The sequence below is a fragment of the Jaculus jaculus genome, chromosome 6, assembly GCF_020740685.1.
Source record: "Jaculus jaculus isolate mJacJac1 chromosome 6, mJacJac1.mat.Y.cur, whole genome shotgun sequence".
Classification (NCBI taxonomy): domain Eukaryota; kingdom Metazoa; phylum Chordata; class Mammalia; order Rodentia; family Dipodidae; genus Jaculus; species Jaculus jaculus.
The window spans coordinates 121,478,872-121,505,762 of NC_059107.1; the positions used below are offsets into that span (position 1 = coordinate 121,478,872).

Below are 26,891 nucleotides of genomic sequence, written 5' to 3' on the forward strand. Positions count from 1 at the left end.
TTAGTCTAAGACAGATTGCTTAGGAGTTTAATAAGAGGAGGACTAGAATTTGGAACTTTGGACTGTTAGCTATTTTCTTTAAGATGGGGTCTCACTCTGGCCCAAGCTGATTTGGAACTCCTCCTGTAGTCCAGGAGGTCTTCTTTCTTTAAATCCATAGTTTATGGAAAATTTTTATATTTACAGCACGATTGAGAGAAATTTACTATATGTTTATACGACTAGGACACATTCACAGTTTCTCCCATTTCCACCATGGTAGTAGGTTAGTTATGATCAGCAATAGTGCAGTCACACATCCTCATTACTCACAGCTTGTAGATTATCTTAGTGATCATGCTCATGAGTTTGGAAAAATGTTCATTGATTTGCATTTACCATTCAAATACTTTCAACACCAAAAAAGTCCTCTGCACTCCACCTATTTCCCACATCATTAACTCCTGAAAACTTATTTTGGCTTTTTTCATTTAGTATTATACATTTGATATTTCTCTTAATGACCTTATTACTCATTTTACTTTAGTACCTAATAATAGTCCACTATCTGTATGTACCAGAATGGATTATTAATTATTATTATTATTACTAATCCATTTATCCTCTGAAGGACATCTTAACAGCTGTCATGTTTTGGAAATTATGAAGAAAGTTGATATCAATCTCATTGTATAGAGTTTATTATGAACATATGTTTGTGTAGGTTTTGCTTTAGTGAATTTTACGAACGTATGCCAGTTTTTAGATCATATAGCAAAAGTTTGCCTAGTTTTGTAAGACACTGCCACACACTCTTGGACAGTAGCTATACAATTTTGAACTTTCATCAGCAAAATAGTAAAGCTTCCAGTTCTATACATCTGTGTGAATACTTGATGTTAAAATTGTTCTGGATTTTGGGTTTCATCAGGTCTGTAGTGATTATAGTGTTAATGTGGAAACCCCTGAAACACGTGATGCACAACATCTTTTCGTCTTCACATCACTGTATTTTCCTTGGTGAGACATATGTTTAGATCTTTTGCTCTATTGTTATCATGTTATTTTCCTTTGTTTGAGTTGTCAGAGTTTTTGTATTTTATTTATTTATTTATTTGAAAGCGACAGACACAGAGAGAAAGACAGATAGAGGGAGAGAGAGAGAATGGGCGTGCCAGGGCTTCCAGCCTCTGCAAACGAACTCCAGATGCGTGCGCCCCCTTGTGCATCTGGCTAACATGGGAACTGGGGAACCGAGCCTCGAACCGGGGTCCTTAGGCTTCACAGGCAAGCGCTTAACCGCTAAGCCATCTCTCCAGCCCTGTATTTTTTTTTTTTGATATTGTCTTTTGCAAATGTGTTCACCTATTCTATGACTATTTTTTTAATAATTTTTTTAAATTTAATTTTATTTTTTTATTTGAGAGCAACAGACACAGAGAGAAAGACAGATAGAGGGAGGGAGAGAGAATGGGCGTGCCAGGGCTTCCAGCCTCTGCAAACGAACTCCAGACGCGTGCACCCCCTTGTGCATCTGGCTAACATGGAACCTGGGGAACCGAGCCTCGAACCGGGGTCCTTAGGCTTCACAGGCAAGCGCTTAACCGCTAAGCCATCTCTCCAGCCCTCTATGACTATTTTTGTCATTATTTTTCCATTGTTTTTCAGAGCAGAAGGTTTTAACATTGGATCCAATATATTATTTCATTCATACATATCATATTATATCTAAAATATCATTGTTATATCTAAGATATCTAGGTTTTTCTTGTATGTTGTCTTACATGATGTTTATAATTTGTGCTTTAACTTTAGGATTATAGTCCATTTGGAGTAAGTTTTGTTTCATTTTTTTTTTTTTTAAGAAAGAGTGCACGCTCTATGTCTGGATTTAATACTTTACATGTAGATGTTCAGTTGTTCCAGCACTCTGTAGAAAATGTCTTCACATCATGTATTGTCTTTGTTTCTTAATACACAGTCAGCTGGTTGCAGTCATGCATCTCTGTCTAGGTTTTTTCTAGTGTGTTCTGTTATGATCTTTGTGTCTATAATTTCACCATTTTCACACTGCCTTGAATATGGTAGCTCTATAGGAAACATTGAATTCAGGTACTACTAGCTCTCCAGTTCAATTTTTCATTCTCAGTCTATTGTCTATTTTGACTTTCTACATATAAACATTAAAATAAGTTTCTTAGAGTCTCGTCTGTAAAATAACTCGCTTGGTTTCTGATTGTTTGCTTCTCTCCCTCTCTCTGTCATATTTTGATCCTTTTCCCTTTCCTTCTACCACCCCCAGACTTGTGATATAAATAAGCATTCTTCTTTAAGACTGCATGTGTTTCTTCCATTTTTGGCAGGAATGTAAATGTTCATGTGTTTGGGGGAGGGTGTGGTCTTATGAGGAAAATAATATTTATAGAGTTTTATGGTGAGATCACCCATGATTTAAGTATAAACTAGTTTTATAAATTTATAATAAAATAGTAACTTCCTTATTCCGTTTCTTTTCCTGCAACAAACTCGAAAAAACAGAAATTTATTTTGAACAATTAATACTAATGCAGTTTTTATAATTCTGTATGTTATTTTGCCAATTATAGCTTATAATAAAGATTTGAGATCATTTATGATAGACAAATTTAAATTTTTACACTCAGTATTCTTCACCAAGTTAGTTAAAATAGTTAATATGATTTTGAACGGGAAATTTTATCTGATAAAATGTTTGGGGGCTTTCCATATCTATGTGTATATTTATCTGCATATAGATAAAACATGTATAGAAATACATACACTTACAATATACCATAAATATGTTTCTGGGCTTAGTTCTTCATAAACACACAAACTATGCACGTATGTATGTATACTATGAAATAAGCCATTCTTTGTCTCTAGTTTGTATGTATACATATACAGAGAAATAAGTAGACAAATATACAGATAAAAATCAGTCTAGTACCAGCCCTCTTTTATCTTTAATTAAAACCCACCACTAGAGTCTCTGAGTTTTAAGATCAGGACACACCTGCTGTGACACATGGAGATTGTTCTTCATTAGGAGCCATTTGTCCCTACAGCCTTGTCTCCTACCAACAGCTTTACTTAAATATCAAGACGCCTGTTCCCTTAGCCTTTTCCAAGCCATCTCTACTATGCAAGTTCTTTAAGTGACTTTGAAGGCTACTGCCCTTCACAGAATTTTCACACTTGTGAACATTGGAGAGTTGTGGTGGAAGATTTAAGAGGCTCACTATTTGGTCATGGCTGTTGTGAACATACAGGTCCCTCACCCTCAGATGGTACCAAACATGACCAACTTGCTTTTAGCTTCTTCCATGAGTCCTCCTCTTACCATAGGCTTCCATTGTACAAACCAGCCTCAGAAGGACTAATTGAGTCCTTGGCTCAACTCAAGCTTCCCTTTAAGCACCAAAATATGGAAATTAGAAAACCTGAGTGTTGCATATCCTAAAGCATGCCAATTTAGCTCTTCACTCAACAGTTTTCTATTTTGTAAACTAGTATGATAATGGCCATTTTAGGAGAATATCTCTTTATAATCATTTTAGTTATGACTCAGTTACTACCTTTGTTTCCTAGTCCTCTTTGCATTTAATTCTCAGCCACAGATATCTAGTATTTCACAGGTATCCTATCCTGGCTGTATATATTTTAGAGAAGTGAGTCTTTGAGAAATTGTATGCCTACTTTTGACTTTGATTCCTTAGGATATTTTTTTATTCAGGTAGGGTCTCCCTCTAGCCCAGGTTGTCCTGGAATTTACTATGCAATCTCAGGGTGTCCTCAAACTCATGGCGATCCATCTACCTTTGCCTCCGGAGTGCTTGGATTAAAGATGTGTGCCACCAGGTTTTGCTTTATAATATATTGTAGTGGTGTTTGAACGTAATGGTCAGGATAGCAATTTAAACCCAGGTCCCAATCAGCTCTTGATGTATAACTGTAGGAAGCAAGGATTATCAGGGTCTCTACTCAAGCAACCCTTACACATTTCCTTGAGTTCTTCTCACTGTTATCCCTGTTTCTCCCTCTGACATGTGTCTAACCTTATCCAAGTCCGACTTACTTCTGAAGTCTAAGTGAGACTTCCATGAGGCTTTCCTCATATTTGTAGTGAAAACTGATATCTCTATTCTCTTTCAAACCATAAGATGATGTTTATAATCTCCTTTGGAATTTATCACATGATGCCTTATGTTATAGTGATTTGTGAGTCTTTTCTGTCTCCTCAGCTATTTTATAAGCTCACAAAGGCAAAGGCCTTATAATTCATTTTTATATCCCTTCAACATACAGCAGAGTGTTTTTCTCATAATAAACAGTCAGTCGTTGCTGAATGAATTAATCACACAGTGTTAGTTTCTAGGCCATGGCTTAGATTCAATCACAGACTTACAGACTGATATTAATCATATTCAGACATTTAGTATCTAAGTGGGTTTTCATTTAATACTCACAGAGAGATGTGAAAACCTAGCTGAATTTTGTTAATATTGTGGGACACTTCTATTTACATTGCCAGAAACAGATTATATTATTTTTTTCAATGATTAATAAAGAAAAAAAAAGGACTGGAGAGATGGCTTAGTAGTTAAGGTGCTTGCCTATAAAGCCCAAGGACCCAGGTTTGATTCCCCAGGACCCACATGAGCCAGCTACACAAAGTGGCTCATGTGTCTGCAGTTCATTTGCAGCAGCTGAAGGCCTGGTGCACCGATTCTCTGTGTGCCAGCCTCTAGCTCTCTATCTTTCTCTCAAATACATAAACTAAATAAATTTTTAAAATTAAAAAAAAGAAAACCTTAGAGACTAGTTGTCATCAAAATTGCAGCTTTTTGTGTTGTTAAGTAAATAGCTGTGTTCCCTTTGGTATCGATGGTGAGACACTGAGATTAATAAATATAAATATTTCTAATAGATATTTTGTAGTCATAACAAGTACACATGTTAATCCTCAGCTTAAAAATATCAAAGCCACAAACATGTCAATGACTATTCGTTAAGGAAAAAAAAGTTGTGTAATTCCTTTTACTTTGAGACCCAGCAATTAGACATGTCCATATTTAGCAAGTTCATAAGGGTCAAGATAGGTTAATAAGTATAAATTAGAAAAATTTATTTTGCAAAATTGGCCTCTATTTTTAATAAGAGTAGTTGGAATTATTTGAAATAAATGTAGTCTTTAAAATGTTGCACTATAGCGGCTCTGACTTAAACATAAAGGAACATTAGCAAGTGGTAGTGAATAAGTAAGTAAGCAGCATTTCAAGTTGCCAATATTAGCTAAAATGAAATTATTCAGATATAAGCATATAAGTCCACATCTATGGAAAACTCTTACCTTTTTTGTTTGTTTGTTTTTTCAATGTAGGGTCTTACTCTAGCCCCAGGAGGACCTGGAATTCACTATGTAGTCTCAGAGTGGCTTTGAACTCATGTCAATCCTCCTATCTCTGCCTCTCTAGTGCTGGAATTAAAGGCATGTGTCACCACACCTGGCTAGTTTTTGATTTTTTTAATAAAAAGAAAATCTTCATAGCAGTTTGTTTTCAGATTTAATCTAAGATAACCTGTGTGTGTGTGTGTGTGTGTGTGTGTGTGTGTGTGTGTGTGTGTGTGTGTGTTTTAGGGCTTCATAATATTTGGATAAAATCCAAAAGCCTGATTGCTTAGATTACCTATATGCTTTTATACTTCTGAAAATATCAATTTGATTTATAATTTAGGAAATTTGTATTTTACTTTTATTGTACTATCAGTTTTTTTCTTAATTATTTAGCAATAATTAAATTTAACCTAAAAAAGGAAGGGGGCATAGGGGTTTTATGCCAATGAAAGGTAAGCTACAAAGAAAAAAGTAAGAACTTGAGAATTTCCAACACAATAAGAGACAAGTGAAAGTTTTTGAGAGAGACTACATACCAGCTGTATATGACAGCTAAATATATCAAAAGAGAAATTCTGTGCCCACAGAACTCAAAATAAATTTCTGTTAAAGCTCTACAGGGTAGTAGGGGTACAGTGGAAATATACAAGCCATACAGTACCATGTTACAATTAAGCAATGAAAGTGAATTTCTGTAGTCTAAAAAATACCAAGTATAAATGGAGAATATTGAAGTTGTAGAATACAGAATTATTTTATGATTTGGAGTCACCCAGTGATTTATCCAGTGTCTTCTGACATTTTGACTCTATAGTAAGGGATAATGCTGGCATCAATGCTTTGAAATTTTCCTGGGTTGATTCGTACATGGAGTAAATTTTAGGAGCCAATGAATTTATTTCTTTCAAAGCAAGGCTAATGAAATATTGCAGTGAAAATTCCATTCACTGCCTAAAGTAAAAGAGGCTATTTCTCCAATTTATAGCACTCCCACATTCTATTAGTAATTGGTAAAAATAGTCACAACTCTTTGTTTTGTGAATTATAGACTGCATTCCCTGTGAAATTTATAGTGCTAAGTGTTCTGTGTGCAACTTCATCAAGTCTTCTCACTAATGTGTAGTATCTGCTTCTCATATAATAGCTTAACTAGGATTGACAAAGAAGATCTCCACAGGTTTTACCATTAATAGGATTTTGAAATTATATATGGTAATCCCAAAATATGGCAGCAACTTCCTTTCACACATGATGTCAGTATTTGTAAAATACTGACATGTTTTCTTAGTGTTTCTGAACTTGAATGATTCCTTTTACATTTCTGTTTATCATCATTGTGTCTGTTAACTGCAAGTTTGGTTTTCTCCTGTTGTCATCACCTTTTCTAATCTAGAAGTAAAAAGATTTTCTTCCTTATTTTACAATGGTAAGAGTAAACACTGAATCTTAAATATATATAGTACATGTTATTAAAGCTTATATTTTACTAATTCATTGAGGTAGTCCTAAAAATGCGCTAAGCATCCACCTTGTGCCCTGTATGACAAGTGATTAGGGATAACAAGACAAACATGAGCGGGAACTGGCCTACTGTCGTATATAAAGATGAACATGATGAGAATGACAGCATAGCAGCCTAGGACGCTGTACAATTAATTCAAGCTATGTGGGATGGCAGCCGTACAACCAATTCAGGCTAGGTGGGCTGGAAGGCAGCTGGATTTGATTACTAACAGTCTTATAAATAATCAAATATAAGTAATTGCTTGATTCTTTCTCTCTTCCTATTGGAGCATTTTATTCATGACTGAGGCCAGTGGCCATGAAGTCATTCTTGCTTTTCTTTTCTTTAATATTTATTTTTATTTATTTATTTGAGAGCATCAGACAGAGAACAAGGCAGAGAGAGAGAGAGAGGGAGAGAGAGAGAGAGAGAGAATGGGCGTGCCAGGGCCTACAGCCACTGCAAACAAACTCCAGATGCATGGTGCTTATATGGGTCCTGGGGAATCAAGCCTCAAACTGGGTTCCTTAGACTTCACAGGCAAGCATATAACCACTAAGACATCTCTCCAGCACCACCCTTGCTTTTCTTTCCCTTTCACATGCTACAACTTCCTATATGACTTATGAACAATGCATTCAGATTTTCTTTCTCATCCCCTACATTTTTATCTGTAACATCATGTTATTTTCAAACCTCTAAAAATAAGTACTTTTTCCTCATGTTTCGCCTATTTTCAACAAATCAAGAGAACAATAATTTAGTCTTATTTTAAAATTGAAGTAAAACAACATAAATGAGTATATAGAGTACTTACTAGAAGTTTAATTTAAAAACACATTTGAGTGCGGTGTGGTGACACGTGCCTTTCATCACAGCACTCAGGAGGCAGGGTAGGAGGATTGTCATGAGTTCCAGGCCAACCTGAAATTGCAAAATGAATTCCAGGTCAGCCTTGGTTTGAGCAAGACTCTACAGTGAATGCATATATATATACATATGTATATGTATATGTATATGTATATGTATATGTATATGTATATGTATATGTATGTATATATATGTATGTATGTATATATATACAAATATGTATATACAAATAGATAGATCAATAGATAGATCAATAGATAGATAATACACGTGTTAATCAATGCTCAGATCAAAACACTTCCAGCTAGATTTTCCAAATTAACCACATCTGAAGTTGTCCACTATCACAATTTCTTTTCTCACAGTTTTGCATCTACTCTTTGACTTCACATTCATTGAACATAACTTAATGTACCTTTGTTTTCTGCTTCACTTCCTTCAGCACTTTGGAGGTCATTTGGTTTATCTGTAAAAGTGTATTTAGGTTAACAGAAGGAGTTACAGTTTAAATATAAAATCATGAAGAGCCCCTACCCACTGACTTTGTGATCCTTTTGTATCTCAATGAGAACGTAACATCAAGACTTTGAATCTGTGGCTTGCTCCTGTTACTGTTTGCACTCTAGTCATTTCATCCTCGAGAATAAACATGGATTTGCTATCCTGCCTTCTTTCCTCTATTGTTCCTCAAGTTCACATTCTCCACCTATCATATCCCAAACCCCATGCAAGACACACCTGATTAAATGAGCAAGCATACCTATAAAAACAGTGAGCTTGGGCTAGAGTGAGACTCTACCTCAAAAAAAAAAAAAAAAACTATCTATCTGAATAAAAAGATAAATAATAAATAAATGAAGAAGAGTGATTGTGGAAGTCATAAACATAAACCTCTGGCCTCCACATACATGTACATACACCCACATACTCTTGAACATATAAATGAACACATAAGTGCCTACAAACTTCATTGAATTTATTTGGAAGTTCCATCTGCTTAGGGAACTGACCATAAAAAAAAAATTGACAAGATTACTCAAAGTCAATTTATTAGATGACTATTTGTGTATAAAGTATAGACAGGGACTGAGGAAAGAGCTCAATTGGGAAAGTGCTTAGCTCCCAAGAATGTGCACCTGAGTTCCATACCCCAAACTCACATTAAAAAAAAAGTGTATGTGTAGGTCTGGAGAGAATGCGCAGTGAGTCAAGCACTTGATACACAAGTTTGAGTGCCTGAGTTCAGATCCCTGGATCTCACAAAATAGCCAGGAGCTGTAGGGGGCTTCAATAATTCTAGGATGCTTATAATGAGATGGGATGTGGAGGCTAGGGAATTTCTACAGAGCACTCAGTCTAGGTAAATTGGCAAACAGAGCAGTGAGCAAAAAGAGAGACCCTGACTCAAACAAGTTGGAAGTCTATGACCAATACCCAAACATTTTCCTTTCACTTCATCCAGTGCACACTGTGGCATCTTTGTGTTCATATTCACACACTCACATGTTCACACAACACACTCAAAATGCACATATACACATCAGACATAAAATTAAATTTCAAAGCTGAGTGGGAATAATGGTACATGCTTGTAATCCCACACTGGGGAATTAGAGACAGGTCATTCATTCCTGAGGGCTCACTGACAAGCTAGTCTAGTCGAATTGGTGAGCTCCAGGCCAACATGAGATACTGTCTCAGAAAAGGATGAATATTACTGAGGAATGCCACTCAAGATTTCCCTCTAGCCTTCACATTCACATGCACACACATGTACATTCACCTGTGCACACACATGGATACACATACACATTTACAAGATTGTAGCATAACACTAGTAAGAATTATTGAATTTACAAATAGGCTGCTATTAAGCAAGAAAAAGATTACTTCCTTAAATTATATTTATTGTATCAATATATTGTTAAAAAATAATTTGGGCCAATAAATATTTTAAACATTTCACATTGGATACTATGTATTCAAGTAATGACTGTCATGCTATTATTTAGTTATTAAAGTAGTAATGGAAAATGATAAAACTATCTGAAAATTTAGGTGGTCATAATAAATGCTTGTAAGTGGGATTGTCCAAAAAGATGAATGCTACAGATAAATAGATTTGAAAAGAATAAGAATATCTTTTTCTTTCACTTTCTAATCACATGTTGAGAGTACCTTATGTTTCTAATAACTATCCAAGGTATCAATCCATTATATATGCTGATCAAATGGCAGACTAAAAAAATGTGGTATATTTATACTATAATGTATAAATGCAATTCTATGAAGCCATAAAGAAACTTGAAATTGGGCTGGAGAGATGGCTTAGCGGTTAAGCGCTTGCCTGTGAAGCCTAAGGACCCCGGTTCGAGGCTCGGTTCCCCAGGTCCCACGTTAGCCAGATGCACAAGGGGGCGCACGCATCTGGAGTTCGTTTGCAGAGGCTGGAAGCCCTGGCGCGCCCATTCTCTCTCTCTCTCTCTATCTGTCTTTCTCTCTGTGTCTGTTGCTCTCAAATAAATAAATAAAAATTAAAAAAAAAAAAAAGAAACTTGAAATTATGAAACTTGGTAGAAAATGGGTGGAATAGGAAAATGTTAAGTTAAGTGAGGTAACTCAGGTCCAGAAACAGCATATTTTCTCTTATGTGGATCTACGTTTATGGGTATGCATTGTTGAGGAAAAGAATGTGCAGGTGACAGGGTACTAGAAAGGAGCCCCTGAGAGGAGAGAAATAAGTCTTGAAGGGAGAACATCCAATATGCCCCATTTCTTCCTCTTTTACTTAGACCAACTTACTTTCTAGTAGCAAGGTGACCCATGATAAAAGAGAATGATTTGGTGTCACTTTAGCATGGTAGCCACAATGAGTATTCAGGTGCTAATCATGGGCAAAAACACATACATCAAGTCTTGAGGTATTTGAAGGGTTCTGCTCTATTTTTCTTTTTTCAGTAAAATAATTTCAGTGTTCTTACTTGGAAGTGAAACAACAGAATTAATTTTCAAAACAAATGTGTATACTTTGGCTGTGGTAATTTCTGACCAAAGAATATTTCATCAAATATCATTACTTAAATTTAATTTTGCACAATATCACATTTAGAGAGGAATTATATATATATATATATATATTCCATTTTGTATAGAGAGATTATTGAATCTAGTTTTTGTCTTGGTTTTTAAGAGAAATTTCAGCCACATAATTAAGTTCAGCTAGAGATGGTAATGGCAGAACTTCATGTGTTTTTGTGTGTGGCCTTTGATGGGAATTTAATAAGATAGAAATACATGCTGTGCCAAGTTGTTAGCTTTAAATCTTTTATTTGCTTTATAATACCAATATTTTAGAATATTAAAAAATTGAGCTGCAGAGATGGCTTAGTAATTGAGACACTTTCCTGGGAAGCCAAAGGACCCATGTTCAGCTCTCCAGCTCCACGTAAACCAGATCCACGAGGTGACAGGAGTGTGCAAGGTGGCACGTGCACACCGAGTGGCACATGCGCATGGACTCCAGTGGCAGCTGCTTTAGGCTGTGGTGTGCCATTTCTCTCTCGCTCTCTCATAAAACAAATGCAAAAAATTCACAAACAATTAGGCATTTTTAGCGCTTGTTTACACTTTTCCCAAAGTCCTAGCAGGAATTCCATTACCAACACTGAGAGCAATCTCTGACTTGACATGTATCTGCCATTTCCTTTTACTTATTTTATTTTTGTTTTGTTTTCTTGTACTGAAATGGTTGAGAGCTTGTTGTCACTTTAAAACTAACAACTTAAACCCCGTGCATATTGCTATTTTAAAGCAGAAAAGACAATGTCTGTATTTAATCAGAATATTATATTATCTCACTGGATAAATATTAGTAAAGATTTTTTTTTTTCAAGGTATGGTCTCACTCTAGCTCAAGCTGACCTGGGATTCACTATGTAGTCTCAGGGTGACCTTGAACTCATGGGGATCCTCCTACCTCTGCCTCCTGAGTACTAGGATTAAAGGTGTGTGCCATCATGCCCAGTTTATGGGTACATCTTTTTAAATAAAGATTTTATTTGGTCCAAAATGAAAATATGTCCTAATAATCTTTCGTGTACCAACATAATTCCATCTTCTGTATCTTCTGGAAGCATAATAAATATGGCTGCTTGATTCTCAATTGCCAGTTGTTAGTCTCACAATACAACCGTCTCATCTCCTACGGATGTTTGCCTGCAGCCTTACTTGTGAAGTACAAAATCTAGTTGTATCTTAAGTAGGTGGGTTGCTGCAATGCAAGAATGCCATTCTTGGTCATGCCTCCATGAATTGTTCGTAAGTACCAAAGTGAACAATGGGAGCTTTGTATTTCCTCGATAATCAGCCAAGATAATTCTAGTTAAACTGTGGTAAAGATCTCTAGAATGAAATGAATGTAAAATATTCATTCTTTATCTTTCATTCTGGTTTCATTTTTGCTCATGTACTTACTAAAACAAAAAAACCTTCTAAGTTGCTTTTTCACTACTTTTCATGTTGCAGATTGAAAATGTTGATGTCTGCCTTAGTTTTCTAGCAGCTAGAGGAGTGAATGTTCAAGGTCTGTCTGCTGAAGGTAAGAAAAAGTACAATTGTCACAAACAGCATCAATGACTACAAAATATTTTCACCATATTACAAATACAATCTTAGAATATTGAGCTCTTTGATGTAAGTAAGAGAATTTATAAAGTTCTAAAATGATAGAAACATGAAGATATGGGATGCAGGAAAATCAACATGGTCAGATATGTTAATACTGATATAGAGTATTTTTAGATTCCTAAGTAGATGAATATGAGGTTAGATCAATGCTGCCTAACATTTTATTACAAATCAGGTAATAGCATAATTCATATTCAAATATAGCCAAATTTGTATAATATGATCCTGTTAGCAATGATAGTCCAAATGTTTATAAGTTTAAACAAGTAATGAGTTTCCTTAAATAATTACTCTGATAGTATTAGAAACCACTATTTATAAAGAAGTAAAAACCATTAAAGGTATGAATGATATTTAGTGACAAATCTTACTAAACTGAAATATAGCAACATGGGAAAAAAATTAATGTTTTTGTTTATATTTTCTTCCTTCCATCTTCTATCATTCTACTCATCAAGCTTTTCTTCCATCTGCATGTTCAATTATCAGTTTAAAGCTTATGTATCAGGTTTCTTAAAGTGTGACAGGACTTTTGAGTATTTGAATTATTAGTGGTACAATTACTAGTATGAACTAATTTTAATATACTCTTTTATAAACTATATAATAGCACTCATATTTAATTGCATACAATATTCAACTTATATTATTTGATAATTGATATTACTTGACAACTTATATTTTTAACATATATCCATTTTTCTGTGAATAAAAATCAATTGCATGATTATGAAATATTAGGTCTTTTGCAACCTATAAAATGACTAGAATATAAATTATAAGTTTAAACTTTTGTTCTATGCAACTGCTTATTTTAATATTAATTTGCTTTGAAAAATTCCTTTGCCACCCAAATTATCAATACTATTACAATTCTGAAATTATAAACCTTACTATTATTGGATTAAGAAATTGTTTAATTCTGAAATATGATAGAAATTTAGTAGGATAACTTAATTTTCTCTTTTCTTACATATTAAATTTTCCTTTAGTTTGTGTTTCTTTAATATGTACACACTATGAGTATAATTCAATTATGTATTAGCTACAAGGGCACTATATATATGTGTGTGTTTAGTAATTATATATATATATATTTACATACATACATATATGTGTGTATAGTACCCTTACAGCCACTATGTAATCATATATATATTTACATACATACAAATATATGTGTATATATATATATATATATATATATATATATATATATTTACATATATATGTGTGTGTGTGCTTGTTCTGTTATTTGGAATAAAATTAGACTAAAATATTCCAGGATAACATTTTGTTTTCTAAGTTGCCAAATGCAAACTAGGGAAGTTTCCATAATTCACTGCATATCTACTCTACTCGTATGGTAATTTTTATTAATATAAACCCATTGATTTTTCATACCTCTTTTGAAAGTATATGAATTATTAAAAATGTTTTTAATTAAGCATATATAACAATCAAACAAAGTAAAAACCTTTGAAAGAAGATTATGTAGGTAGATAGGGATATCTTCCTGAACTCATTGCACTGCATAATCTGAACTGTTAAGCCCTCAGTGAACAGAAGCTTCCATAGTTGTTATTGTTCCTAAACACCCATAGGGAATATAATGCCTCAGATGACAGTGTGTTAAAATGCCACCACAAATTTTATTTAAAATGAAACCATAGGTTTTGCAGCTATATTTCAGGTTTTATTTACATTTTTTTGCCTGGTTTTAAAGTTACAACAATCAAAGAAATATTTACACTTATGTTGTAGGAATTTTGTTCTTAGCATTTTAAATATTGTATTTATTTATTTGAGAGATGGAGTGGGGGAGGCAGACAGAGAGAGTGAGTATGACTGTATCAGGGCCTTCTGCCACTGTAGCTCAACTGCAGATGCATGTGCCCCTTTGTGCATCTGTATTTATGTGGGTTCTGGGAATCAAACCTGGGCTATCAGCAAGCACCTTTAGCTGCTGACCCATCTCTCTAGCCCCAAGGTTCTGAATTTTAACATGCAGCATTGGAAAACTTTATATAGGAACCATCCATTAGGATTTGTACTTATTTCATTATGCTAGTTGATGTCATGCTAAGTAATTGTTTTGATTTCATTTCAACCTTTTCCATTAAAAAAGGATTAGAACAGGGCTGGAGAGATGGCTTAGCGGTTAAGTGCTTGCCTGTGAAGCCTAAGGACCCCGGTTCGAGGCTCGGTTCCCCAGGTCCCACGTTAGCCAGATGCACAAGGGGTCGCATGCATCTGGAGTTCGTTTGCAGAGGCTGGAAGCCCTGGTGCGCCCATTCTCTCTCTCTCCCTCTATCTGTCTTTCTTTCTGTGTCTGTCACTCTCAAATAAATAAATAAATAAATTTTTTTAAAAAGGATTAGAACATTAAAATTCATATGGTGGGCTGGAGAGATGCCTTAGCGGTTATGCGCTTGCCTGTGAAGCCTAAGGACCCCGGTTCAAGTCTCGATTCCCCAAGACCCACGTTAGCCAGATGCACAAGGAGGTGCATGAGTCTGTTCGTTTGCACTGGCTGGAAACCCTGGTGCACCCATTCTGTCTGTTTCTCTCTATCTGCCTCTTTCTCTCTGTGTCACTCTCATATAAATAAATAAATAAATAAATAAATAAATAAATAAATAAAAAGGAACCCAAAAAAAATTTTAAAAAAATTCATATGGTGTCTGCTTTTGGAAGGACATATATGTATATTTGGAAGTTATCTACATACATCCAAATGTATCTGTATATTAGATACTGCTGATTTAGAAAGGATGGTGACTGCTGTAAACCCAATTAATATTGTTATGAAGCATGCCCACACTGTCAGGATTTAGAAATGCAAGACAAGAAGTATTTAAAGTGTTTTCTTCAGTTGATGTACACAGCAGTGTGTTTTTGAGGGATGCAGTTCTAAATTAGTTAACACAACTAAGATAATATATATGTCCACTTTTAAGAAGGTAACGCTAGGAAAATTCTACCATAAGGTCATCCAGGAACATCTCTCTTGATTAAAGTTCTCTCTTTCTACCCTCCCTTCCTTTCATGGAAATTAAAAGCCACTTAGACATGTGGACAGGTTACAAATGTTGGGGTTTGTTTAAAACTTCATGAGGTTGTATTTCTATTTTCATAGAAGTAGTTGAAGAGTGTTACATCCAGAATTTCGTGTGTAAAAAAATGCATTTAATTTTTCTGTTTTCCGTTCGATGCAGAAATAAGAAATGGAAACTTAAAAGCCATTCTAGGGCTCTTTTTTAGTTTGTCTCGCTACAAGCAACAGCAGCACCACCAACAGCAGTACTACCAGTCTTTGGTGGAGCTTCAGGAGCGCGTCGCTCACGCCGCCCCGCAGTCGGAAGCCAGGCAGGCCAAAACCCACCAAGATATGCAGTCCAGGTAAGGAAAGCAAGTGGGGAATGCATTTAAACTATCTGATAAAACTTGATTTTAAAAAAGAAGTATAATGTTTGTGAATTGAAAATCATATGTATTCAGTTTTATTTACATGTGATGGGTATCACCAGATGGTGATAGGAAAGCTTAAAATCCATGTATTTTTGAAGGGGTAAGCAGCATCTATCAACTTTTCAGGAGAAATATTATTGTTTATTATCAAAGGATAATTGTTTGGTATCAACTATGTAAAATGTCTTTGGTGTCAGCAATATGGCATGGCTGTTTATTCCTCTCAGTTACATTAGTATTCAGAATGTGACATTTGAATCCTGGTCTCCTGTTGTGTAGTTATCTTTTGTTGATGCTAAAAATCTAGCAGTTATGTATGGGTCATTAAGCATGGCAGTTTGAGTGATGGATCTAAGATTGTATGTGTATCTATACATATGTACATGTGTGTCTTTGTCTAGCCCGAGTCTTCGTACATGTAGACCCACCTTAGGGTGGCATGCCCAAAGCATGCTACCTTTCTTTCATGGCTAGTTTTATTTTTCTTACTTTGAAATTGTATATATCAGTATTCAGCCAAAGAGACAGAACCAACAAGAGTTAACTAAATGATTAAAAAACAAAAAAAGTAACATGATTGTAGGGGCTAGCTAGGCAAGGCTGAAATTTGAACAGCAGCTGAGTAGAAAGAGTAGGTGATACTCAGTTGTCATGAGTTGAAACTGATAAACATGTATCTTCTCTCAAGGAAATTTGTCTAAGTTTTAGAATCCTGCAACTGTTGAATCCATATCATCCAAATTGTCAAGGATCGTCTTTCCTTAATATGAAGTGATCATGGACTTCAGTCACAGCCCCCAATTTAGTGCACAGCATCAGACATTAGCAGCTGATAGAGCAACTAGAGCTATAGGTGCACCTAGTTGAAACGTCAAGAAATGATCACTGAATGAAATTTATATTGGCCAGTTTCATGTAAATCATTAGATTTGCTCCTGAACAATGATTACTTGTATTGACTAGTTAGTCCTATTGAAAAAATTGTGGTGGTGATTGTTTTTATATGAAAGAGGATGTAAAATACTCATTGTTAAAAAAAACCATATATTCAAGTATCAAACATATGTAAATATTTAACTTACTCCTTAAGAGTCAATATTAAAGCTCAGTAAGGGCTAGAAAGATGGCTCAGCAGTTAAAGGCACTTACATGCAGAGCCTGAAGGCCTGGGTTCTATTCTCCAGTACTCAAAGAAAGTCAGATGCACAAAGTGACCTATGCATCTGGAGTTTGTTTGCAGTGACAGGAGGACCTGGAATGCTCACTCTCTCTTTCTCTCTCTCTCTTTCCCAAATTAATAAATGAATGAATGAATGAATGAATAAATAAATAAATAAATAAATAAATAGATAGATAACCTACTAATACCCAACCTTCCACCTAGTTTTACTGTTTTCCTCCAGAACTTTTCTCTCCATCAACTAGCTCTGATCTGGACCTTGAATCTTAATCCATCCTAAGAGGTATTTTTTTCTACATAACATAGTAACTTACTTTGGAAGATTTTTACTAATCAGTTTATTTGTAAGTTGATTATAAAATCATAATTTCACAAATATAACAAACTCCATGGAGCGATGGGGAATCATTTTCATCATTCACCAATATAGATATTCTTCTGTTTATTTAAGCTTACCTAGACTCTGGGCAATGTCTAGTGATATTGTGCCAGGGTCAACGTTGAGGAAAACATTGATTATGCTAGTTTCTGGGTTTTCTTAAGAATAGAGAATGAAACAAGAATCACCATACTTACTTGTTTTCATTTTTAATGTGCATGATTGGTAAGGAGGCCTTTATCTGAAGCTGAGAGAAGAAATATTTCCTAGAGTTTGGTTTGAACAATTGAAGAGGACAAGAGGCAAGAAGAGTAGGAATTAAAAACGTAACATAAATAAAAATGATTTTGTGTAAAACATGCTGATCTGTGAAACTGACATGGGGTGCCAATACTCATGACTTGACATCATTCTATTTCTGTCTTTGCTATGTGGAATTTTTCACCCAGAATTTGTTGGTAGTTATGATTTGAGAAAAAATGTTCTTTTCTAATTCTTCTTGCTATGTTCACATGCTGTAAGAAATGCTGGTGATTTTTAAATACAAGCCATATTATTAGGCATCATTTTATACCATTTAAGAAGGGACAGATACTTTATTGCAGTTTATTAAAAGCCCTCTCTCCATCATTATCGTTTAAGGTTGAGAGAGGCACAGATATTTTCTTTGCTTTGCTTAATTTAATTTACTTAGTTTTTGAGTTGATAATATTTTAGGGATATTATGGATGACCTACTTTGTAAAATTTGTACTCACAACCTTGAGTTATAACAGTTAAAAGTCAGTTTGTACAGAATTTTTGTGCACTTTGATGAACATTATATTTTAGACAGCATGATTCATTTCCATTCATATTTATTTGGCTTAGCTAACTCCCAGGAATAAGAATTTACATGGATTTACTATAATAATATTTCTCAAGCATTTTTCTAAGGTCTGTAGTAATAATCTACATAGGAAAGCAAAGCCATATAGTACCTTGATCTTAAAATAAAGATGATTAATCCAGAGGAAATCCTAGTGACACATTTATCTTCGTTTGCAGGAGACTTAGGCTATTAATCATGAGTTATGATGCCTGTGTATTGACTTCACAGCTCTTTCTAACAACATGGTTTAAATGAAAGCTCAGTGTATTCTTTTGGCTTTTAGCCAGGAAACATTTTCTTTTCTCTGTTTATTAATAATTTTCTTAAGGTACATTGTTTCATATCAGAGAGTAATGTACTTTTATAACCATTATTTAAAACAAATTGTCATAATGATATAGACTTCCACAATATACATTATTATTATTATTTATTACTTTGAGGTAGGGTCTCTTGCTCTATTCCAGGCTGACCTGCTACGTCTGCCTCCTGGAAGCTGTATTAAAAGTGTAAATCACCATACTCAGCAAGTTGCTTTTTGTTGTTGTTTGTTTTTATGTTTTCACAACCTAACACTTTTCACTTTCACAGGCATTTTGATCTAAATCTTAGCTGGTGAAATTTGCAGGACAGAACTAGAAAGTGGGTAACAGCCTCTCAATTAATGTCTTTCTACATCTCTATGTGTGTGTATACATAAGTACTGTAATTGTGTGGTATACATGTATATATGTGAGCATGATTGCTTGTGGTGGTGGGGCTTGTTCAAGAGGTATGTAGAGATTATTTTTTTCTTCTTGAGAGACAGAGAGAGAGAAAGAGAGAAGAGAACAAGAGATAGAGGGAGAATGGGTGCGTTAGGGCCTTTCGTCTGCTGTGAACATACTCCAGATGCATGACCCCTTGTTGTGCATGTGTGACATTGCTCTTTGTGTCACTTTGCATCTGGCTTACATGAGAACAGGCAATTTTAACAAGCATTTTTGGGCTTTGCAGGCAAGTGCCTTAACTGCTCAGCTATCTCTCCAGCTTGGTATATAGGGTTTTAATCATGAAGAGTTCATTTCTACAACTAGAGTGTGAGATTTGATTTAATGTCTACTAATCCAAATTCTGTGATCTTAGTTCACTTACACAATTTCTCTGTGCTTGTTTCCTCACTTCCAAAATGTGAAAACAGTTGCTTTGGGGATGTATGTATGTATGTATGTATGTATGTATATAAAACCTGATTGACACCTGCCACTCCCCAAAAACTAATCTCCAGTAGAATACTTTTATCTAACCTTAGGCAGCCCACCCTTGCCAGTGACATTGACCGGAATGCTTCCTTGATCATTATGCACTATATACATATATTGAAGTATCATATGGTACCTCATATATATGTAAAAGTACTTTGAGTCACTTAAAAATATAAATCTTTAAAGGAGACATCAGTGAAATTACAGTTGCAATTTTAAGGATTTAACAATTGAAATTTTATGTATACATAAAATGGTATAATAAAGATAAAGATTCATTCTTTATTATGAAGTACTCATCATTTTAAGCTACTGTTACTCTCAATAGTTTATTAGAGAAATAATGAGATATCAAGTTACATAGAACCATTTGCATCTATCATAACAGAGCCAATATGATGTCCTTTGTGTCTATTTAGTTCATATATTGTGTTTAGGTTATCACTTCCTATAATCACTGATGCTAGCAATGCTGCATCTGGGCCCCTTTTTGGTACCAAATGTTTCATCTGTCCTATGGGATAAAATTCATATTATCAAAGTTTTCAACATTTAGGATATGGTAAAAACTAAATAAGAAATATGAATGAAGTACATGGGCTAAGTGCTGTACTTGGCTGGTTAAAGTCACATGGTTATATCTTCTTTCTTGTTCATCATGTTTTGCTTAGATAAACCAAACAAGATACTGATCTCATGTTCAGAAGGGACACATTAAAATAAGAGATAATAGTGCATACTTTGATTTTTTACCTTTGTTTTAATTAGAGACCTAAAATATTTATACCATAAAAAATCCAATGAAAGTATCATCTTTAAATTGTTCAAAATACTAACCAAATTATTAATAATTACTAGAAGTAGAAAATTGTCCAATTATTTGGTTATTTAAATGTTTATTATTTTAGTATTTAATTCATTTATGAAAGAAACAGAGAGGCAGATAGAGAGAAATAATGGGCACTCTTGGGCCTCTAGGCACTGCAAATGAACGCCAGATGCATGTGCCACTTTGTGCATCTGGCTCACATGGGTACTGGGGAATCAATCCTGAGTTCTTATGATTTGTAGGCAAGTACCCCAACCACTAAATCATCTCTATAGCCCTGTTTGTTTATTTTTGAGACTTGAACTCACTATGTAGCTTTGGCTGGCCTGGAACTACCCCATTTGTGGACAAGCCTGGCCTTGAACTTGTAGCCATCCTCCTCCCTCTGCCTCCAGAGTACAGAGATATGACATATATGTTTGTCATTATAATTTTTAAGTGCATGTGTGTTAATATTTGTGATGTGTGTGTTCAGGCCAAAGGAGGATATCAGTTATTCTTTATCACTCTTTTACCTTATTTCCTTGAGGCGGAGTCTCTTAGTAAATCTGGAACTCACAGGTTTATTTGTTTGTTATAATTTCCACTGGCTAACCAGTAAGCCCCAGCCACGCTTCTGTCTCTTCCTCAGTCAGGGCTGGGATTTCGGTTGTGCACAGCCATGCTCACCTGAAGGCAGAATTAAAATAAGATAACCATGCTTGCACAACAAGCGCTTTTACAGACTGAGCCATCTACTCAACCCTGTTTATATAGTTTTAGTCAACTGTACATGAAGAAAAAAAAATAATTCCTTTGGGCTGGAGAGATAGCTTAGCAGTTGAAGTACTTACCTGTAAAGCCTAAGGACCCATGTTCAATTCCCCAGTACCCCCATAAGCCAGATGCACAAGGTGGCACATGCATCTGGAGTTTAAAAAGGAGAAAAAAATTTAATTCTTTAATAATCATCTTTATCATTTGACATGCTTATTCAGGCATAATTCAAGTATCTAGCTAACTCAGTTCCATATATACAAACATAAAACTGGAACTCAAATTTAAGATTTCTAGAATTGCAGTGAAATGAATGTATATATATTATTTATTTATTTATTTATTATTTTATATTTATTACTTTATTTATTTATTATATTTATTATTTATTTAATTATTTATTCAAAAGTGACAGAGATAAAGAGGCAGATAGGGACAGAGAGAGAATGGGCGCGCCAGGGCTTCCAGCCACTGCAAATGAACTCCAGATGTGTGCGCCCTCTTGTGCATCTGGCTAATGTGGGTCCTGGGGAATCTAGCCTTGAACCAGGGTCCTTAGGCTTCACAGGCAAGTGCTTTAACTTCTAAGCCATATCTCCAGCCCTGAATATATATATTTAACATTAAAATTATATCCATGGCAATGGTTATTGGGCAATCTTTTATTAGATAAATATTAAGCCCCTAGCTAAATTGTTATATATCATCTTAATTGCATTTATTTAATGAAAAAAATGAAGCCATTTCTTCTATAATTTTGCCATTTCTTTCTCTTTTTTGTTAAATAGTTAAAAATCCTCTCTTTGGGGTTGAGGAGATAGATGGCCCATCCTCAAATATGAAAGCCTCTCTGGCAAGAGACCACAAAATTCTACTCCCCAGAACCCATATAAAAACTGGGCATGGCCTTTCACATCTGTAACCCCAGTTCATAGTACAGTTTGGGGGACAAGACCAGAGAATTGCTGACAGCAGCTTTATGTGGAGGGAGAGGCACTATCTCAAGGAACTACATGGATGAATGATAAGAAAACACAAAGCATTCTCTTTCAATCTCCACATATCTGTATGTGGTATTTGCATATCTCACACACACAGAAGCTTACACCACACATCATATGCACATCATAACACACATACTTTTTATGTATACATACATAAAAATATTTTCTTTTCTTCTTTTTAAAAATATATATCTATTTGAGAGCAAGGGAGAAATGAGAGAGATACAGAGAAAGAGTGTGTGTGTCAGGGCTTCCTACCACTGCAAGCAAATGCCAGACATGGACCACTTTGTGCATTTTACTTTATGTGAGTACTGGAGAATTGAAGCCAGGCTGTCAAGCTTTTCAAGAAAGCACCCTCAACTACTGAGCTATCTCTCTGGCCCTAAACCTTCTCTGTAACAGAGAGTTAATAAAATTTTCAACATATAATGCAAAAAAGTCTTTTCTAAGAGAAGAATCAAGTTATTTTTATAGATATAAACTAGGAGATGGAAGGAATCTTGTTTCTTATTCTGGAATATAAGGTGAAGATGAATGTTATAACTCAACCAAAACATTCATTTCCATTACTAAATCTGTTTGAGCACTTAGGTCATTTCTAATCATCATCCTTTCTCATATGTTGCATTTTGACAATTAAAATTCTACTTGGGTTGAAAAAGAAAAGGAAGTTAAAATTCATTAAGACGTCCTATAGTAGCTTACACAAGAAACTTTCCAAGGATGGCTGGGAAATGAGAGCAAGATTTTTCTGAGAATATCTGTTAAGATAATATAGTTAGCAGAAATTAGAATTATCATTTTTTTCCTCATGTGCTCATTTAGATACATATGAGGTTTTAAGATATTGTTCACTAACTATTATCTTTTATTTACAGAAAACTCGAAAAGTGATTAGTAATAGTTCTTAAAATGTAGGCATTTCCACTTCATTCAACCAGAAGGTGAAAAAACTATCAACCCTGCTATCATGTAGTTGTAAATAATAATCATTAAATTACATAAGTAAATTGTGCTTTATATATTTTAAACATAAATATGTTGAATGTGAAAGCAGAAATAAGAAACTCCAGGGAGACATCTTGAGCATTTGGGAGATTACCCTCACAGATGGTCATCTGCAGTTCTGATTTTCATTTATTGAACAAATAATAATAATAATAAAAGTGTCCACTTTCTTTGTAGATACCTTCCTCTTATCAGACTCAGGAGGGAAATTGCGAAACTTAGTCACATGGTGTCTGAGTGGGCCATGAGCCTGCCACACACATTGCTCTTGGAGCCTCTTCCTGTGGTGCACATTTGGCTTCCAGGGTTCTCTTCCAGGAAACGTCATTTCCTTCTGTGAGATTCACTCCAAAACTGGGACGGTTTACAGCTTTTTGGCCTGGGGTTATAAATCTTGAAATGTATGTAAGGGACTTTAATTTAGGATGACAGGAAGGCTTTGGTAATTTAAGCCCGGAGGAACCTGGCTTCAATTAGTTCCTTCACTCAGTTCTGTGTTGTGGCCTGAACTGTGTTCTTTTAAAGTCAGGGAGTCAAGCTTTAAAAGAGAGAGAGAGAGAAAAAGCAGGGGAGGCATGAACCTTAATTAAAAAAAAAAAAAAAACAGATTTTTTTTTTTTCATTCCTAGGCAGATATAATTGAATGAAAAGGAATTTTTCTCTTCTGATATTTGGAAACCTTAATGGTGGTATTACTATTGAAAGCATGTCCGCATGTATCTCTACACACATACATGTTGCTAATGCTTTTATTCCATTATTAAAAGATTTTGACAACACTGGTACTTCTGTTATAACCACACATCTCTAATTTTGGTTTTAAAGAATCAAAGAGGCTTTCATTCTTGTCTACCAACCCAGTATGATGGCACTGAGCAAGGGATTTTAACCTAGTCAAAGACAGTGCTCTCCCTGCTCAGCTTAGATAACGTCCATGAAAGAATCCAGACACTACAAGAAGAGTGAAATTGAATTTACCTTGATGTGAATTGCCTAATCACCACAATGGGTTGTATATAACTACCAAATTAACAATTTTCATCTTTCCTTCTCCAACTTTAAGATCATATTGATTTACTGAAACATTGTCAGCCTCGGCACTGTTTCCTGCTTTTGTCATGTTCCCTATTTGAGGATGTCTATTCTAATTCTAAATTTTGTTAAGCACATGAAAGTATTCCAAAGCAATAATAGCTCCATAATTGAGAAGAATATGAAACCATGTAGCATGTTTTATATCCATCTTCACCAAACATTAACTATTAGGGATATTTCAATCCTTTAGTAATCACTCCCACATTGTAACATGAAATACTTCTACCACTACCTTTTCATGATCTATTTATTAAACTTTGATTATACAATAAGTATTTCCTAGGCACATAGTATATTTCAGACCATCATATCATGATTGAAGATATAGCAGAAAAACAAACAGACATATGCACAAGAGAAAAAGAAAAAAGAGATACCAAAGTAGAAGAGAGACTAGTTGTGAAAAAGGAGTGGATGAGAATCAGGGAATCAGGTCATAAGAAGGTTATGAGGACTATAGACATTGCCCAGTGGTTAAAGGTATTTGCTTATAAAGTCTGCCAGCTTGGGTCCAATTCCCTGTTGCCACTTAAAGCCAGATGCACTAAGTGGCCAATGCATCTGGAGCTGGTTTTCAGTGGCAAAAGGCCCTGGCACATCAGTACTCTCTGTATCACGCTCTACTCTCTCCCCTTACAATTAAAAATATCTTTTGAAAAACAGAAGTTATGGCTGCAGAGATGGATCAGTGGTTAAGGCACTTACCTGCAAAGCCTTGGGACCTGGTTTCAGCTCCCTAGTACCCACATAGAGACAGATGCACAAGGTGGCACATGTGTTTGGAGTTTGTTTGCAGTGGTTTGAGGCCCTGGTGTACCTATCGCCCCCACCCCCACCCCCCGTGGCTCTTTCTCTCAAATAATTAAATTTTTTAAATAAGTTAATGAGAAGGAAATATTATGAAAATACATCATACACATTCATAAAAGTTGTTAATAAAAAATTATTGCCTTGAAGCCCCTATTGTAATAAATAGAATTTTTAAAAAACTAAAATATATAGCATTCATCTGACAGCTAGTGATAGAGAAAAATAAAACAAGAAAGAGAAATTAAGTGCACAGGACTCTTTATTTTTGCAATTATATGCTCATGAAGAACCTCCGTGAAATGCTGATACTGACCTAGTCAGAGAGCTTAGTTTTGATTTTCTTTAAGTCGACTATTATGTTGGCAGAATGACCACATAGACTTAAAATTAAGAAGAGTCTGTTTGGTTCATTTCAAGAACAGAAAATATCCCAGTTAGACTGGATCAGAGGAAAGGAGACAGAGGAAGAATTGGATACAACTCAGGCATGGTGAATGGCTATCAATGGAAATATGGGGGCTTTTGCCAAAGGACTGATGGGAACTACAGTGAACCCCCAAAGAGAGATACAAACGCATACATAAAATCGAGATCACTCTGGCTGCTGTACTGAGACTGCAGTATAGCATGTGCAAATTTACAGCCAGGTCATGGAGAAAGCTTGGATTGTTCTGAGGAAAATTTAAACAGGAATTTAAATATCAAATGTATTTAAAAGGAAATATCAATAAAACAAGTTGGAAGATTGCAATGGAACTGATAAATGAAAAGGAGGCTCTGTCACTTTTAATATTACCAGTTGGAAATATGGTGCCTCAGTGTACAATAGCCTATAGAGGAAGTGGGCTTGGTAAGGAGATGAAACGTTATTCACTTATTTTTATTGTTGATGTTCAATTTATGAGGAATATGTAAATAAAAATATTGAGAAGGCCATTGGAATTACAAGACTGGCATTTAAAGATAGAGTTAATTAATACAAACTTTAAAGTCATAAAGAATAATAAAAACCTATGAGACTGGACATAGTGAATCAACAAAAATAGTATATAGATTAAGAAAAGAGGGGGCTGGAGAAATGGATCAGCAATTAAAGCACTTGCCTACAAAGCCTAACAATCTAAGTTTTGATTTCCAGTAGCCACATAAAGCCAGATGCACAAGGTGGCACATGCACCTGGAGTCTGTTCGCAGTGGCTGGAGGCCCTGGAATGCCCATTCTGTCCCTGTCTCTTCTATCTCTTTCTGTTTGCAAAAAAAATATTGTTTTTAATATTAAAAAAAAGAAACTAGGACCCTGGATCAGATCCCACCATCATTTATAGAGATTACAGACAGTAATTTATGGAAAGAGAAATTCATGAAGAGTCAGGCTGAAAAGGAGGAAGAAAATCAAGAGAACTTGATAACCTGCAAAGACTAGGTAAAGAAAGTGCTCCAAGGAGGAGAGAATGATGGAAGTCACATGCGTGTGGCACTCACCCCCATTCACACACAAGCACACTGTGTTCTGGTCATGGTTCTATCTGGGTTTGTGCTCAGTCTTGCAGTACTCACAGCAACCCTGTGACAGCTATTAATCTTACTTGTCAGTTAAGGAAACTGAAGAAGGGTAGGTTGCAAAGCTTCACAGAGGCTAAAATAATAAACTCTGCAGGAAATCTGGCTACAGTGCTTTTGTTCATTACCCTAGACAAAAGGATCTCTACTATATCAAATGCCCATGTCTGTTGGATGAGGAATAAGTAGTAAGCCAGGACATTTTAGTGGGAGCTAGTGCAGTGGGG

At 35.1% G+C, this 26,891-nt stretch overlaps 1 protein-coding gene across 5 annotated transcripts in view; it reads left to right on the top strand.

Moving 5' to 3' along the window:
* Nucleotides 1–26,891, top strand: part of Nav3 (neuron navigator 3) — an 830,635-nt gene that overhangs the window by 572,059 nt on the left and 231,685 nt on the right. For all 5 annotated transcript variants that reach the window (XM_045151620.1, XM_045151622.1, XM_045151621.1 and 2 more), the window contains 2 exons: nt 12,294–12,366; nt 15,674–15,857. In XM_045151620.1, the coding sequence (XP_045007555.1) occupies nt 12,294–12,366; nt 15,674–15,857 (257 nt within the window). The remainder of the gene's footprint in view (nt 1–12,293; nt 12,367–15,673; nt 15,858–26,891) is intronic.